This window comes from Squalius cephalus (genome assembly GCF_949319135.1).
Source record: "Squalius cephalus genome assembly, chromosome: 6".
Taxonomy (NCBI): Eukaryota; Metazoa; Chordata; class Actinopteri; order Cypriniformes; family Leuciscidae; genus Squalius; species Squalius cephalus.
The window spans coordinates 39,700,388-39,718,433 of NC_137127.1; the positions used below are offsets into that span (position 1 = coordinate 39,700,388).

General features: G+C 40.9%; 1 protein-coding gene across 7 annotated transcripts in view; it reads left to right on the forward strand.

Moving 5' to 3' along the window:
* Window positions 1–17,321, forward strand: part of sema6d (semaphorin 6D) — a 129,580-nt gene extending 112,259 nt beyond the window's left edge. For 3 of the 7 annotated variants that reach the window (XM_079875078.1, XM_079875077.1, XM_079875079.1), the window contains 18 exons: window positions 4,624–4,792; window positions 5,769–5,880; window positions 6,016–6,076; window positions 6,396–6,458; window positions 6,560–6,661; window positions 6,807–6,897; window positions 7,588–7,707; window positions 8,741–8,829; window positions 9,323–9,540; window positions 9,636–9,767; window positions 9,970–10,125; window positions 10,664–10,837; window positions 11,215–11,355; window positions 11,482–11,559; window positions 11,749–11,807; window positions 12,144–12,200; window positions 12,681–12,851; window positions 13,790–17,321. In XM_079875078.1, the coding sequence (XP_079731204.1) occupies window positions 4,675–4,792; window positions 5,769–5,880; window positions 6,016–6,076; window positions 6,396–6,458; window positions 6,560–6,661; window positions 6,807–6,897; window positions 7,588–7,707; window positions 8,741–8,829; window positions 9,323–9,540; window positions 9,636–9,767; window positions 9,970–10,125; window positions 10,664–10,837; window positions 11,215–11,355; window positions 11,482–11,559; window positions 11,749–11,807; window positions 12,144–12,200; window positions 12,681–12,851; window positions 13,790–15,084 (3,237 nt within the window). In that variant the 5' untranslated portion in view covers window positions 4,624–4,674 and the 3' untranslated portion in view covers window positions 15,085–17,321. The remainder of the gene's footprint in view (window positions 1–4,623; window positions 4,793–5,768; window positions 5,881–6,015; window positions 6,077–6,395; window positions 6,459–6,559; window positions 6,662–6,806; window positions 6,898–7,587; window positions 7,708–8,740; window positions 8,830–9,322; window positions 9,541–9,635; window positions 9,768–9,969; window positions 10,126–10,663; window positions 10,838–11,214; window positions 11,356–11,481; window positions 11,560–11,748; window positions 11,808–12,143; window positions 12,201–12,680; window positions 12,852–13,789) is intronic. The other 4 variants (XM_079875080.1, XM_079875082.1, XM_079875081.1 and 1 more) reach the window with 4 other exon arrangements.
* Window positions 17,322–18,046: the final 725 nt, after the last annotated feature.

Consider the following 18,046-nt stretch of genomic DNA (forward strand, 5'->3'; position numbering starts at 1 on the left):
TAGTATGTTAGTACTATTGAATGGACATGAGCTAACATGAACATTGTATTTTTATTACCTAACATTAACAAAAAAATAAATATTTTAACAAATGTATTGCTTATTTTTAATGTTAATTAATGCATTTACTAATTTACTAACCTATATTGTGCATAATCCAGCTAATTAGATAGATACTTCATCTGACTTGATTATTAATTTATTAATGAAACACTTTTTATTTGGTGGACACAAACCAAAATATATGATTATTCAAAACAAATCATATGTCCAACTTGATTAAGTTACTTAGTAAACTGATACTTCATTAATCTAATAGTACATACTCTGAATTCTGATTGGATGAGCCACAATGCTACGGTAAAACAAACGTTATACATTACCGTTCACACAGCATTCTGAAATCATCACAGTAATGTAAAATTATCAATATACACACACCTGTGACCACAAATCAGTTTTATATTATATTTATTAACACAGAAACGTGACAGTGTTGCTTGGCAATCATAAATGAATAAACTGTTTTGTGTTGTGCCTAACAAATACCTTTAAATACAAGTTTTAAACTTAAATTAAAGATCTAAAACAAGTTTGGGACAGGTTTGGCACACATCCCACTCTGTATTGTCACGTTGTTCCATTTTTATTAATTGCTGTTGTATGTAAACATAAATCACTTCTGAGCGCTGATAGCCACTCGGATATAGCAAAGTCTCCACCAGCTGGCACTTTCTGCCATTGTGTGGTATATACCATCATACTTCCCAGCCTTATTTTACAGCTTCTGTTGATTTATTCCTTCATCTTCTTTCTCAGTGTCAGGCCTCAGGCAGATCTGCAGGGTTAAACTAAAGCTAAAGTTGATTGAAATGCTCCTCAGTTAAGCAACATAATTCTCTCCTGTATCAAGATGCATACAACTAACCATAATGCAGCCAGTGGGGAGCGTCTATTTCGCAAGGTTAACTGAAACCACTGAACGTCACCGACCGGCTTTGTTCTTTTGGCCTTCACTGTCGCGTTTCCTGCAGCTGGACTCTGGCGGGCGGGCACTGGGTGGATCTGCTGCAGGCAATCTTACTGGAACGACCTGCCAACACCAGGGGCGTGCCAGCATCCCGGGAAACACTGCCAAAAACATCAGCGAGTGCGTGATTGCGTCGCACTGAGAGAGGCTGTAATGAGAGTAGCCAAGGAGCAGATAAACATTAAAGGGTTAGTTCACCCAAAAATGAAAATTCTGTCAGTAATTGCTCGCCCTCATGTTGTTCCAACCCCGTAAGACTTTTGTTCATATTCGGAACACAATTTAAGATATTTTTGATGAAATCTGAGAGCTGGCTCACTCCTTCATAGGCTGCTAGGTAATCTGACGCTGGTCATGTGTGTGATGCGTGTGATGCTTGCCAATAGTGAGCCTACGTTCTGACTTACAACCCAGAAGCGATGCGCTGTTACACTTCGTGAGAGGCCCACACAGAAGAAAATGAAGTCGTTATATTTGTTTTTTATTTTGCGCAGAAAAAGTATTCTCGTCGCTTGATAAACTTAAGGTTGAGCCACTGTAGTCACTTGGACTATTTTAACGATGTCTTTACTAACTTTTCTGGGATGGCAGATATCGATTACCTAGCAGCCTATGAAGGTGTGAGACAGCTCTCAGATTTCATCAAAAAAATCTTAATTTGTGTTCCGAAGATGAACGAAAGTCTTACAGGGTTGGAATAACATAAGGGTGAGTAATGACTGCCAGAATTTTCATTTTTGGGTGAACTAACCCTTTAACAGGTTGCGTGACTAGTCGACTCTATCTCCACGCAGGGCCTGTCCGGGCTCATACACCGGAGGGCAAGAATGGAAAACCAAACCAAGACATTCAATAGAAAACACATTGCGCTTGTGTATATTGAAAAGAAATTTAAGACGGCTGACCTTTGTATGTCCTTTGTTTCTGTTTTGCATTAGGTTTCTCTTGCTCTCTTTGCCCAAGCCTGGTGTTTTTCGTGCATTGGAATTGTTATGGTATTGTAGCATGTCTCTGTAACTCCCTGTGGTGTTTCTATGAATAATGATTAGAGCGAGTAAGGAATTTCTGTCATTGACAATGAATATGTTCCAGGGTGCTGGAAATATCCCCTCTTTATTTCATGAAGTAATATCCAGGCGGAGGAAATGATACGGCGCTGTGAAGCTGTGATTAGACTTTCAGTGCTGTATTAAACTGGGGCTCCTCTTGTACACATCGCTTAATCCATACGGTGTTTCCCGGCCCCTCCGAGAGCTCTGTTCTGCTGATGTGTGCACTTCTGTACGGATCAAAGATGCGCTTGGGAAAAGAAATTCATTTGGAGCTCCGTTATGATAGACACATTTTTTGACCCCTTGACCTTTGACTTCCACTAAGTGTCCAAGCGTTAAAGCTTTTAATCGCTCAAGCACCACACGGGCAAAGAAAACACTCTTTATTCTTGTCCCGTCTTCTGGTCTCTCCTCTTCTCATTTTCTCGCCGTGTCTCGTCTTGATCCTTCTCTTCTCATCTCAATTGTTTTGTTCTCGTCTCTTCTTGTCTCTCATGCTTGTCTCATCTCATCCGGTGTGTCCTTCTTGTCTCATCTGTTTTATTTCTGTGTGTCCTTCTCCATATTGTCTCACTTTTTCTCTTTCTCTCATCCCTGTCTCATCTCTTCTCTTAGCCTCCTGTGCTTCAATTCATGCCTCATCTTGTCTCTTTTCTTCACACCTTATCTTTCTCTATCTTCTGGCCTCATCTTGTCTCTCCTTTTCATCTCTTCTTGTCTCATCTAGTCTCTCATGCTTGTCTCATGTCATCTAGCGTGTCCTAATCTTATCTGTTCTATCTTTGTCCTGTCTCAGCTTTTATTTTCTTCCTTTTCTCATTTCTTGGATTATCTTTTCTTTTGCCTAGTTTCTCATCCCTGTATCATGTTCACTCCTTGCCTCTCTTTTTTTATTTTTTGTCTCTGAATTTTTTTCTCCTCATCCTTTCTTCTTGCCTCTCCTTTCTTCAAATATTGCCTCATTTGGTCTAATTCTATCTTGTCCATCCTTTTCATCTCTTCTCATCTCATGTTATTTTCTCGTCTCATGTTTGTCTCATCTCATCTGATGTGTCCTCCTTGTTTTATCTGTTCTACGTTTCCTATTGTCCTATTGCCTCATTTTTCTCATTGACCTCTCACTTTTTCTCACCTCATCTTTTCTTTCCTTCTCTTCTCTTATTTTCTTGTCTTAAATGTTCTATTTTCATCTAGTCCGTCATCCCTGTCTCATGTCCTCTCCTTTCTTCAATTCTAACCTCGTCTCATCGTCTCTCCTTTTCTTCTCTTCTTGTCTCTTATGCATGTCTCAGCTCCTCTTCTAATTTTTTTCTCATCTTGACCCTTTTTTATCACCGAGTCTCATATTTTCTGTTCTTTTCTTGTCTCATATTTTCTCATCTAGTATCTTGTCCTCTCATCTCTCCTTGCTTCAATTTTCACCTTGTCTTGTCTTTCTCATCTCATCTCTCCTTTCCTCATCTCGTCTGTTGTCTCTCCGTCCCTTCTCATCCCTTCATCTACTTGCATCATCAACCTTTTCTCTCTTCTCATCTCATCTAAAAAAATTGCCAGAGAAAGAGTCATTTCTATTGATCTGATCAAAGCTCGATAGCCCAGAATCCCTTGCAGTCAGCCTGTAGAAATGAAGATCTATTATGGCAACAGATGAGCAGAGAAACTCCCTTTCCTTGCAAGACTGTGGATCATGTTTCAGTTGGAGAATTTCCCCAGGCCACGTCCCACTCAGCTGATGAATTGAGAGCTGATCAATCAACGGCTAATCAATAATAGCAGGGTGGTATAGGCAGCATATGCATATTACAGTGTGGGAGCAGGTGCACAGGGCTGCTAATTGCAAAAACGTCAATACTATATGCAAGCATGTGTGGCGAGACACTTTCAGGAAGTAGTTGGGGCCTGACTCACTCACTCACTCTCATTCTGCCAAGCTGCTTGTTGTCTCCATGTAAATTGTTTATATCCGTTCGGGCTTTGCTGGCATGAATAATTTGTAGCTTTATAAATATTTGACTTTACACTGCTCATTAATATGCACAGATGATTGTCTCTCCAGGACATGACCTCAACCACAGCATGCAGACCTTTGAAAATCTTCCCGTTTGAATGTCCGTTTGAAGACTTCTGTGCCAGGCGCAGCAAACACACTCCCACCTGTAGTACTCAATCCAAACACACATGCGCACACACTTAATAGTACACAAATTATGTCTTAAAATAAAATATAGTGTGAAAGTGTGCATCAGTGCTAGCTGATAGCACAACGTTCATTTCTGCGTTTGTGGTGTCTCAAACACTCACTTTCCACCCCCTCTCTGTCTGTTTTTTGACCTTCCTCTCATGGACAGATTTTCAATCATGGATATCGGCTGCCAAATACACACACACTCTAAATGATCTGTTGGGAGTGAACCTGTATGCGTATAAAAAGCAGGCGTTCTAATCTATGGAGCAAATCCTGACAGAGGTCATACACAAAAACAAAAGAGGAAAGAGCTATTGGGATGCATGTTGACATCTGTATTTCTGTGTGTGTTGCAGGTAACATCTACATAAGTGCAGTACAGGTGGTGTTTGCCCTCTGTGCCAGCAATGGGGTGGCGAGAACTGAAGACTGACCTGCTGCTGCTACTGCTGCTGATGGCGTCCCACCTGGAGGCTGTGAGCTTTCCTGAGGACAACATCCCTTTAGAAGTTGTGGACAGACACTGTAAGCACAGGGAAATGTCATTCTGTTTGTGAATTGCCCCCATCTACATAAGATCTTTATCAAGTTCTTCGGGGAAAAAAAAAATATATATATTTTCTTCAGCTGTGCACTTTTGGTCCTGCGGGCTTTTAGAAAATAAACTCCCTCTCACTAGTTCATCATTTTTCCCATTAACTATGGCCAGTGGATATAAATACACACAAACAAAATAGTTTTTGTCATTTTTTCAATCATTTTTTCAATCAAGATTCATGTACGTTTTAATAGCATTTTTAAAAAAAATAAAATAGAATAAAATGGCAACTCCTTTGTCTTCCTAAGGAAAATTTCATAATTAGTATGTATGTATCATAAACATGCACAATTAAATTACATATTATTCACCCTTTTTTTTTTTACACAATTTAATAAAATTACAGCTAGATTGGAAAAGGCGCACACTAAAAATATTCTAAAATGTTAAATATTGAAATGGTTTATTTTATTGTTGGTTTAAAACTACAACAACATAATAATAATCTATATGTTTATAATGGATTTTTCTAGTTTAATATTGAAAGTCTGGGTTTGGGACTAGGCCTATTTAAACCAATTAAATCAAAGTAATACGAAAGGTAGCAAAAAATAAATGATGATAAGGCATTCTAAAATATTGCAAGTAATAATTTGTTTAATATCAACCTCTTGGACAAAAAAGTGCCTTTACTTGAAAATACAGCCATCCACACTCTTAAGAAGACATACACGTCTATAGTCGCTGCATTAGCGCTTCTGTGCTCTGCAGTGAGAAAACACCCTAGCATGCTGACAGTGCAGTCACTGGACGTCAATGCGGGAGCTGCTGGTGTAATATGCATTACTTTAGCAAAGTCTTTCTTCAGGGCAGTTTAACATGCAGTTGCAACAGCCAATCAATACCAACATCGATCTCTGTTGACGCTAATACTAAATAACAGCGCATCTGTTTGTTCTGCAGATGCACGACAGTACCCGGTTTTCCGTGGACGCCCCTCTGGCAACGAATCTCAGCATAGACTGGACTTTCAGCTGATGACCAAGATACATGATACACTCTTCATCGCTGGCAGGTAAGTCAGTAGTTAAACATGATGTGGAACCAAGGTCTTCGAGCGCTTGACCTGCTCAGACAAGCTGGTTGATGAACAGTATAACTGTGAGTAGTAATGTGTGTGTAATGTAAACTGTTTCTATCTTTCTCTCAGGGACCAGGTGTATTTAGTGAGTCTAAGAGAGTCCTACAGGAATGAGATAATTCCATACAGGGTGGGTTCATAGTAAATCACTTTATGACTGAACGCTCTTGTTCTAACCAGGCGTGACACAATAAAGCGGCAAGCGATAAAAACTAGTAAATGGCACCACTTTTTGTAAATCGCTAGGTTTCTGTTTCTGTCTTTCTGTCCCCGCCCACAGTAAAATGGTATTGGTCCAAAATTGGACTTTACAGAGCTATAAACATTAAATATATATATATATTAATTACAGCTGGAAACTTTTTGCATCATGCCTGATTAGAAAGCAGTGTAGTATGAGTGTGCGGGTGGGAAACTGTGTCTAATGGTAATGGTGTGTGATGTCACAGAAGCTGACGTGGCGGTCGGGGCAGGCGGACCGGGAGACGTGTGCCATGAAGGGAAAGCACAGAGTGAGACCTCCACCTCTTCAGCATAAATCAGCTGTCATTGGTCTTGTTGTATTTACAGCACTAAAGCAATCATAAATCTCACTGTCTTGTCTCCCTCTCAGGACGAGTGCCATAATTTCATTAAAGTCCTGGTTCCGAGAAATGATGATCTTGTATTCATCTGCGGAACAAATGGTTTCAACCCCATGTGCCGTTACTACAGGGTAGGTCACACTGTTTATGAGGTCTACGTGACTGTCTGGCTCTTAATAAGTGACTGGTTAATGTGAATGGGAGCATTTTTACTGTACAATGAAGATAAGATCTCAGCATCTCTATTTTTTTTATCTATTTCCGTCTCTTGTTTAGTTGGATAACCTGGAGTTTGATGGGGAAGAGATCAGCGGTTTGGCCCGATGCCCATTTGACGCCAAGCAGACAAACGTTGCCCTGTTTGCTGGTATGAGAGCTGTCAGGATAATGAGGAGGATGATAAATAACTTTGCCATGAATTTTAAAGGTTTTGGATAAAATTAACGCTCCAACGAGAGCAGAGACTGATGTTACGCATAAATCAGATGTCATGAAAGTACAGTACAGTGTGATGTCACGTGCGCATCTGAATGAGTCTGTACAGGAAACACTGCAAAAAAACCTCTTAATCAGTATTTTCGGCTTGTTTTCCAGTTATAATATTTAAATATTTTTCTTGTTCTAAATTTATGCTAAAAAATAAATTTATAATCATTGCTCAGTACATTTAACTAGATTTATGCTTAAAACATGAATTTGTATTCATTGTATTTATTTATTTATTATTATTTAGAAAGCTGGATTATTTACTGTACATACAATAGCAGGAACACTTAAGTAAAAAGCAAAAAATGCTATGAAATACCATGTGCACTGTATCTTGCATTGAAGAATATAAATAATCAGAGTGCTTTTTTTCTTCTTTTTTTTTTGTTGGTCTAAATAGACCTTTCCTTCGTCTTCAAATTCGTTTGGCTTTTCTGTTTCATTCTCGGTGTAAATTGGCCTTTAGTGTTCGATGAATGCGTGCTGAATTCCAAGTACATTGCGTGAGTTGTATGCAGTTGTGTAATGAAGTCGAAGTGTGTGTTTAAGCTCATGTATTTATGTGTCATAGACGGTAAGCTGTACTCAGCCACGGTGGCGGACTTCCTGGCCAGCGATGCTGTGATTTATCGCAGCATGGGAGACGGTTCTGCCCTTCGGACAATCAAGTATGATTCCAAGTGGTTAAAAGGTACAGAAACTTGTCTGCTAGTCTGTTTTTTATGCTAACATTGCTAAATTTGTTGAACCCAGTACACATCTGAACTATAACCTCTAACCGTACCTTAAAGAAGTGGGTCAATAGCCGCTTTCCGACCGGAGGAACCTTTTCACAGTTCCTAGAACTATTGGCTACCCGGATGTCGGCGTGTTCGCACCGCAGGAACTAGGAACGATTTTAGTTCTAGGAACTCAATTTGGAGGAACTAATTTAGGTCCTACTTCAGAGTAGGGTCTAAACCAGCACTATAGGAACTACCCGTGAAGTTAGTGTACGCTCACGCTGATTGACCGAACGCACGCGAAACACCAGCACCCGCCATTTTTAAAACAGATGTAAACACACAGATTATAAACTAACTATACAAACATGGAAAACAGTGATAGATGGGTCTCTAAACCTTTATACTGAAGAGAAAATTGAACGCAACTTTGAGGGGACCAAGCCAAACATGATTATGTTTATCTGCCCAGCTAGCAACACACGGCATAGGCTAATAACCTTTTTTTCCTATACTGTCTACTTTCTATAACAGTTCTATCTAATAACATATTAAACAGTACTGTTAGACAGATCGCTAACTAATAAACACAGAGAATGCGAGCATTGTTTGCTCTGGCATTCTCAGCGCCGCCAAAATAAAGGTCCGTTGCGCCGTCAAAATAAAAGTCGCCGAGCTTGCGTCACTCCCTTACCCCTCCTACCAGTCCCTATGGCCACTTGGTCAGTGCGAGCGCAAACAGCAAAACCGAGTTTGGGGGAGAGTAGTTCATAGAACTGTTTAGAAGTGGACAGTTCCTATAACTAAGTTCCTGTAACTACTTGGTCGGAAAGCGGCTATTGTGGGAGAACAGAAAATGGCGGGTGTTGATACAAAATCCAGCTTTCTGTGGCACGATCTAGGTCAACACTCAGGCATTCCACTCAGCCAACAAAAACGCATCAAAATTTAACTTGGGGTCAGCGATGGAGATGCTAATGCTTCTTTCTCTTTCTCTCCCAGAACCACATTTCCTCCATGCAGTGGATTATGGGGATTTCGTCTACTTCTTTTTCAGAGAAATCGCCGCTGAGCACAACAACTTGGGAAAGGTAACGTTGCTACAGATGCTAAAGTTCACAAAACACACACAAAAAGTAATGTGACGGTACCATGGTACAGTTATGGTAATCCTGTTTTATCTAAACTGTGATAATACAGTTCTGATTTGCATGTTAATGTAGTATTCATAGGCTTTTATTTAGAGATAAGCATTTGTCCCAGAGGGTCAGTATATCATCCGTTGCCTCAGGATTTGCTTTAAATTGGCCCGTATAACGACTTCTTTGTACCACAGACTAATGAATATTTAAATTTGGTTAATTTTGCAGTCAACATCTGCATTGAGAGCAGGTTTTACAGTAGTGAATTATTAAGGTGGTAACATGGTGCTAATTCAAGCCCTCAAGCACACTGCAGTTTTGTTCTATCTAAGAGAAAAAATATTTCTTGCGTATATTTAGATTCAACTGAGCCGCTTGGGAGATAGATCTATTATTTAGAGAGCGATGCTGAGTTTCTCCCACTATTTTTCTCTCACCGCAGGCGGTTTACTCCAGAGTGGCTCGGATCTGTAAAAATGACATGGGAGGGTCTCAGCGGGTGCTGGAGAAACACTGGACATCTTTTGTTAAGGCTCGCCTGAACTGTTCCGTTCCTGGAGAATCATTTTTCTACTTTGATGTCCTTCAGGCCATTACAGACATAATCGACATTAATGGGGTGCCTTCTGTGGTTGGAGTTTTCACCACCCAGTTGAACAGGTAAAGCTTGTCACAGTCCTTTCCATAAAATCTCATAAAAAATGAAAGCGCTATACAGCTGAATAGCGCTAACACCACTGTTTCGATTTATTCAGTATCCCTGGCTCCGCGGTGTGTGCGTTCTCCATGGAGGACATTGAGAAAGCATTCCGTGGCCGTTTCAAAGAGCAGAAGACAGCAGATTCAGTGTGGACACCATTTCCAGAGGAAAAGCTGCCCAAGCCCAGGTTGGTGCACGGCACTAGTGCGTGACGGGCTAATCATTGCGAGATTAATAATTAACATGTGATAATTGAACATGCTGCATATTTAACCTGTGTGTGCAGTGGCCATATGGAGGCGGGTATAGATTTACAGGCATGTGGCACATGGTTCTTTGCCCTATTTCCCTCAGCCGGAACTGCATGTGTGCGCGTTTTGTCTTTTCAGACCCGGCTGCTGTGCGGGACACGGTTCAGCGGAGTCCTACAAAACCTCCATCGAGTTTCCAGACGAGACCCTTCAGTTCATCAAGTCACACCCACTCATGGACGCCTCGGTCCCCTCCATTGGAGACGAACCGTGGTTCACCAAAACAAGAGTCAGGTACGGGCAAAGTTCCACCATTCAGCCTAGTCTCAAAAGCTTGTTCTGACACTATTGCAAGATTTGCTGCAACCAAGACTTTTGACTAACAGCAAAGTCTAAGTACTACCCACTTTCTGACTATCTGATCAAAATGTAAACCCAGCTCCTTTTTATTAGACTTTTTTTAAAGGTGGATTTATCTGAAATGGTTACATTTCATAAGCAGAAAAAAATATAAACCCATCAGAAGAAAATCCAATACCTACACCGATTATACAATTACATAAGAACACACTGAACAGTTTGCCATCTAGACGCAGTGTTAGCTGTTAAATAAGCATCAGGTAAACATTTTAGAACCCTCCTAGCAAAGAGTGTTGGTTTCACGTTCTAAACAACTGGCACGCCTAATTTCACTAGTTCAGGTCTTGATAGATGTGTCGCGTTTCAACATGTTTTGTCCTGTGCCAGATCAAGTTAAGCTTTTGTAATTCAGGCGTCTCCTTGTAACTGAAAAGCAGCCCTGCACTCAAGTGTTTTTCCTTCTTCTTTGTAGGTATAGGCTAACGGCACTCGCTGTTGACAACACTGCAGGACCCCATAAGAATTACACAGTGGTATTCATTGGCTCTGAGGCAGGCATCTTGCTAAAAGTTCTGGCGAAGACATCCCCGCTGTCTTTGAATGACAGCGTCCTACTGGAAGAGATCGACGTTTTCAACCAAGCCAAGTATGTTCTAATCCTATAATTATCTTTTGATCATTCTCTTTGTCTTTACATTGTGAGAAACTTATTTGTAGACCCAAGAGTAATTTTATGAAACTATCTTGGCTATTTACCCCAAAAATTCAATTGTCTTTTTGTGACCTGATTGAGAGTTTTGGATTGTTTGAGATGAGATTAGATATGTTTGATGTGAAAGCAAAAGGTTTTCACTTTCCCTCTGCAGTGTCAGTGTGTGTGTGTGTGTGTGTGCTATATGTGTGTTTTGTTCTCTTTCTGTTAATATACGAGGCTAAAGAAAGTATTGACTGACAGATAGATCCGATAACATAATGATTTATCTGTTCTTCACTGTCTCCCTCCCTCTGTTCTATTTTTCCCAGGTGTTTATCCAGCAATGAGGATGATAGGGGAATTCTGTCTTTCCACCTAGATAAAGACACCCACACGCTCTATGTGGCCTTTTCCAGCTGTGTGGTCAGAATACCACTCAGCCGCTGCGAACGACACAGTTCCTGTCAAAAGTGAGTGCTGAAAGCAGCTCTACTTAGGCCTTGTTTATACAGGCAGCAAAAAAACCTCCTCAGCCATTGTAAGGTGTGTTAATCTTTCATATTGTGCCGGTATAAACATTAGTTTTTGTGTTGCAGGTCTTGTATTGCTTCCAGAGACCCGTACTGTGGATGGATGTCACATGGAGCTTGTGAACGTATTCCTGCAGCTATGCAGTAAGTCCTACAATCATTTAAAACAGTCAGATTTACCTGGAAAATGCAACGGGGAAAAACTAGGTATGCTAAATGAAATTACAGACATATTTCCTGCAAAGCTAAACTAGATTCACCCATCAGTCCAAATTTATTTCCTTAGTCCATAGAACAAAGTTTCTTATCCCTCTGTCTTTTCCTTTTTTGCAGAACTGGTTATGAGCAAGATGTTGAATACGGCAATACTGCTCATCTCGGCGATTGTCATGGTGAGCTAATCAACACGTGCCCCCTTTAAGAAATATTAGTTAGTAGTTCTCACATCAATAACCCCCTTACACTCTCAGCTGATGGAAATTAACACATATCACACAAACATCATACTAATTCCTCTGACAATTAAACAAACACATATGTACACATACATTGTGTAGGCCTGAACATCACAAAAACATACACCTGCAAGTGAAAGAGCGATACAGCGTAAACCAGAGGAAAACAAACACTTTTTGATAATTTGATAAAAACAGTTGTAGCTTTTTTATAATTTCAAACTTTTATTTTTGTTATTTTATGCTGATTTCCTGTTCCTTTAATTCTTTTAGAATTTTTGGCCACTACATCAGCGCCAGATTTCAAATCATATGGCGACCCAACCTCTGGTTAGTTTCCTGTACTGCACTGATTTCCTTCCTTGAGTTCATCATTCTCCAAATCTCCGTCTTTTTTCCTCTTCTGCTGCCACCTACCTTTTATCATGTGTTCTTCATCACACCATCATCACTATCATTAAGAGGGCACCTGATCTCTCATCACCAGCTTTTCCATCATTTCATGCATTTGTTCTTGCATGGATATGTGCTACCTCCATCTTTTCATCTCCCTGGACTATATTGTCGCCGTCTTATTCTATTAAAGATGGTCTTCATCCTTTCCCTCCTCTCAGGCTGAAGTTTTCCTTACCTTAGACTCTGCACAGCCATTACTTACCTGTAATGGTCCAAAGAGTCAATCTCTAAAAAATAACCTCAATGAATCGTATAAACTGACATATGTCAGTCCTGTCAGTATGCACTAACCCCCGATCGTTACGTTGCGCCTATCATGGGCCCCGATTCTTAACAGTTTGTTTGTCGCTACAGACATGGAGTTGCCATCCTCGTCAGTCACAGTGCCCGCAAGTTCTGAACCCATACAATCACTCCAAACCATCCCCACTCAGACTCCCCAACTCTTTGGCTCACGGAAATCTGTGCTCCGCGATGAACCAGCCACTTCACATTCTGTTGAGCCTATACCAGGTGTGCTGGAGGGTAAGGCCTTGACCAGAGTGCTCTGCGCTGCTGCATGGAATTCTGGGTAATAGCTGCTATTAGCGCTGCTAGTCAAATGAGAGAGGGCATACTTCTCTGATAGCAGCCCATTCCTTACGAAAATGGCTTGATAAGCAATTCTGCAGTCAGTCACACTACATTAGCAAAGTAGAGATACAGGCTCCTAATGCATGTGCTTTTGAAAACTTTCAGATCAGCACAATGCCTTGTTGTCTTGAAGTGTATTAAGATGATACAAGCAGCTATACTCAGATTCCATCAGCGTATAAAGCTTTTTATTATTATTTCTCCTACTTTTATGTTCCTATGATTTGTTCTCCACTTTTAACTTTATTTTAGATATATTCTAGTTTCATGCATTTTCTATGGGATTTTGTTTTGTTCAATCTGTCCGAAATGGCTACATCTTTATCTTCTTTCATCCATTTCTTTATCTACCCATTGTTTTGGGTTTTAGGAAATCTTCCAAAGGCCTTGCCACTAAGCAACACTTTTAAGCAAAATTATTCTCTGACTAATTATTTTGAATATCTGCGGATGCTAACAAAACTCACCCTCAAATAATATACAAAGACAGTGGGCTTAATTATTTTTGGGAAAACTCTCATGTAAAACCCGAACACACTAACTCACCTGATACTCAACCCTTGTGCAATAAAATGTTCCACCACACCTCTTTACTAATTTGCCTCCTTCACTAATATAATAACAGGGTACTGCATTGTATTTTCTGAGTTTCTTGCTGGGTATGTTTCTTTAAAAAGTTTCTAAAATGTTGAAAATAACAGTAGCATACTTGATTCACGCCAAATGGTTAAGCATGTTTGGGGGGAAAGGACTTTTTGCTTTAAGAGAGAGTTGTTCAGTGCTCAACTGTCTGAGTGTGCTAACATGCTGTTTGGCTATCTGTGTTGCAGGTGTGTGGGAAATACAAGCAGGTGAATCTAACCAGATGGTGCACATGAACATCCTTATCTCCTGTGTGTTAGCTGCATTCCTGCTTGGTGCATTCATCGCCGGCATGGTCGTTTACTGCTATAGAGACGCTTTCCTTCGCACACCACGTAAGATCCAAAAAGATGCAGAGTCAGCACAGTCCTGCACTGATTCCACTGGCAGCTTTGCCAAGCTCAATGGTCTGTTTGACAGTCCTGTCAAAGAGTACCAACCCGATATGGATTCTCCCAAACTCTACACCAACCTGTTGAGCAATGGGAGGGAAGTGCCAACCACCGGAGACACTAAGACAATGCTCCTGAGTGGGCAGCCACCGGAACTAGCAGCACTGCCTACGCCTGAGTCCACACCTGTGCTGCAACAGAAGAGCCATCAGCCAATCAAGAACCAGTGGGAGAGAGCTCATGGTAAGATTAGTAGCTCCCGCAAAGAAGGACCACCAAAAAGCCCACAATACCTTCCCTCCAGTCCACCTCCCCATTCTGCCATTAGCAACCCCCACATCCCTAGTGCTGTTGTACTGCCCAATGCCACACATGAGATCAGGGGATCATTCAGTACTCCCGAAGGGCCTCAAGCAGAAAAGAAGATCCAGAATAGCGATCAACATGGTTCCAAATCTGGCCGTAAAGACCAGCGGCGCACTGTGGATGCCAGGAACACGCTGAACGACCTCTTGAAGCATCTAAATGAGAGCAGCCCCCCAAAGGCCATCATGGTGGAGATGCCCAAATCCCGACAGCACCTAATGCTGGAACCCATTGTAAGCCCAACGGAGATTCCACCTAAAGTCCCAAGCCGAGAGGCCTCCTTGTACTCTCCCTCTTCATCTTTACCCAGGAATAGCCCGACTAAAAGAGTGGATGTGCCGACTACACCAACATCACCCACAGGGCAAATGGGAACACTCGAGAGACAGCGGTATCACCGCAGCTCTTCCCAGCGACACTCCATATCCTCGCCACCCAAAGGGCTGCACTCACCTAGTGGGGCCATAGTGTCCCGCCAACCTAGTATGAACAGAGGTGGGTACATGCCCCCAACTCCTACCCCACCCACTAGACTAGACTCTCACGGGGTACCAATGGCTATGACACCTTCTGTATCCCGACAGAGCAGCTACAGTGGTCACGGATCATTACCACGAACATCCATCAAACGGACAGCATCGTTAAAGCCCGATGTGCCACCCAAACCCAACGGTTTTGCACCACAGACTGCACAAATGAGGGCAGTGAACAAGTATAGCTACTGACATGCCTAGCAAGATCTTACTCTTTGAATGGACAGTGGGAGTAAAAGCGCTTGGCCCGCAGAGAAATGGCCTTTCCTTTGAAGGGAAATGAATCGGATGCCAGAGCTTCTGTTTCGGGTGGCTGTGCTAGTTCTCAATGACCATGTCCCGTCACGCTTGAGTGACAGGTGACAGATTCTGATCTTTATGGCGGCAGGGACGCCTGAGGTCATAGGTCACAGCTGACGTGCAGCGTAAAGCTGCTGCAAAGTTGCTGTGGCGGTCGGGCAGTGAATGCTCCCCCCTGCACTGTTCTTCCCCATCAATGTGAACTGTATTTGTTAGACTGTTTGGAAAATGTGGTATTCTTGCTTGATATCTCTCAAGAAGAAAGAAAGAGTCAAAGGGACATGTTGCTTGTCTGTGTTTGATTAGTCTCTGGGGCTAACCAGTGTGCATTCATTGCCCATGTTTTTTTCAGTAAACTGAGAACAAGTTTGAGTCAGCGCTGTCATAAAACTAAATTCCATTTCAGGTGCATTAACATCAGATGTGTTTGGACACAGAAGTCCAGACATTAATTAATCATTTCTGCGTGCAAAAGAAATGTCCAGGGCCCCTTACTTGGACTACTGATTTTAAAACTCACAGGGTAAAAGTGCCCTCAACATTTGTGCTGCTAAGTGTAGATGATGACAGTGTTTAACTCCAGTGTGACGTTCCATGCAGCGGCTCTGCGTGTCAAGCTGCTGCAAGCTTTTAAACCCACAGACTCAGCACAGGATCATGCTGGTCAAATGTACTATGTTTTGTTTTTAGTTCCAGAAAATCAATGGGAATCCTGTAATCCCATAAAGTCACCTTTCAACTATGACACAAGGCAGATCATTGATCAACCTCTCTCCTTTCCTACATGCCAAATACTGCTGTTGGGACTATATAGATATTTCTCTTCCCTCTGAACCATTGGATATTCCTTCCAGTTTACACAAATTTAGAGAACTTGCTTCTTGGTTCCTGGGCAAAGTATTACATAAAACTGCAAACAGCACATTCCTTACTTTAAACCACTCCTCAGCTCTATACTAGACCCTATCCAAGAGATAAGCTTCACTCTGCTTGTTTTAAATAATAGAGGCCTCAATTGCATACTCACTATAAGTGTACAATCACTGCAATACCTTACCAGTGTGTCTTGCAGAGTCGTGCCAGTGATTATTGTTATTGTAAATATACAACTATTTAAGTGTGGACATTTTCAAAGCAAGTTGACCTGGATTTGTGTATTTGTGTGCCTTATTAAAGTCATGAGAGCTTGGTTTGGTTTTGGACATTTCACAGTCAACAAACTTTTTTTTTTTTTTTCAATATTAACAGAGAAGGTAAAGCTTTAGGAAATTATAAATAATCGAATTATATTTGAAGTGGGGGCGGGGGAAGGTTCACCCCCAATTTTGTGGTGGTTCCGGCCCTGAATGGGGGATACTATGATATGGCCGTCCCTCAGAATGGTTTCTTTTATCTAAAAAAGTTTCAGAATGAAAATGAATGCAAACATAGATTATAATAATTAATTAGCCATTTTCTTATTGCTACTTTGTTCTTGTGCGTTTTTGGAAGGTGCTAATTTGCGATGATAAGATGCCATGTAATGAATGTATTATGGATCTAAAATGTTTATCACCTGACTCTCAGCTCACAATATTTCACAACATTTAATGGGGGTCAAAACAAGATGCGTTTTTAGAGAGGAGAATCTACGATTAGGGACTCACAGTTTGTCTGAAATTACTAGGGAATTTCAGTGTACCGAGATAAAACTTGCCTCTTCAAGCCCAAAGCTCCATGTTTGTTTACATGTTCTGATTGTATTTGAGCAACTGAGCGGAGGCTGATGCATCACCTGCTAAAGATCAGTTTTATTAAGGAGAGAGAGTTGATCCTGTGCTCTGGTTCAAGTTGTCCTGTGTTGAGCTGCCTTGTATATTGCAATATAAATCTGCAATCTGACTTCAAGCCTTTATTGTTCAGTCGATATATGTGCAAAGAAACCAGACTGGTTTACCTTTTATTTTTAATACTGTGCAAACATTGGCAGTTGGAATACAGCTTTTCTTTTCTGGAATATTTTAATGTGTAGATATTGTAAAGCTGTTCTGAGAAAATGTAAATAATTACAGTCATTGTTTAAGAATATTTTTGTTGACTTTTTTTAACACGGCATGTATAGTTGAAATAAAATATTACTGCACAGAAAATGTTTTCTTTCTATTTTAGAAAATGATAGTAATGAAGAATGATACATCTGCAACACATACTAGTAAAATAGATGAAAATATAATCTGTAGTCATGGGACACCTGAGAATCATGGGATTTGCCACCCATGATGTGAGACTCCACTCTTTACAGGACAAGTAAATGAAAAAAGGGGGTAATATTTGGGTGAACTCTTCCTTTAAACTTGAAGCATGTTTGAATTCAAATTTTTTTAAATGCAAATATTTTGCAAATGAACATTGAACCTCAACACATACTGACAGTCCCTCTGAATCCTGAACCTGTGAAATTCAGAGCTGCATGACTGATGTTTTTATCGTCTTCACTGATGAGAGACTTAACACAGACTTTATTTTTAGACCCTTGTTTTGAAATCTCGGTGGAGAATAAGCCATTCCACATCTCGTTGGGAAATCCTCCAAAGTCATTTGTAAGCTGAGCACCCAACATCTGCTCCACTGGCTCAGACTACAGTCACATACACATTTGCTCACGCACACACACTCACTGGTAGCATCAGGTATCCAAGATCGTTTGAGAGACTTCACAAGAATTTCAGTAGTGGCCAATGTTTTGAGTGTTTAGGTCAGACACGTCTGGACTGGAATATTCAAGAATTTATTACAGAATGTGTATAGTTGGTTAAGAAGGTCATAAAGTGGAAAGCTCCTTTGTCTACTATACTATTTGCATAGTGTTTAGATA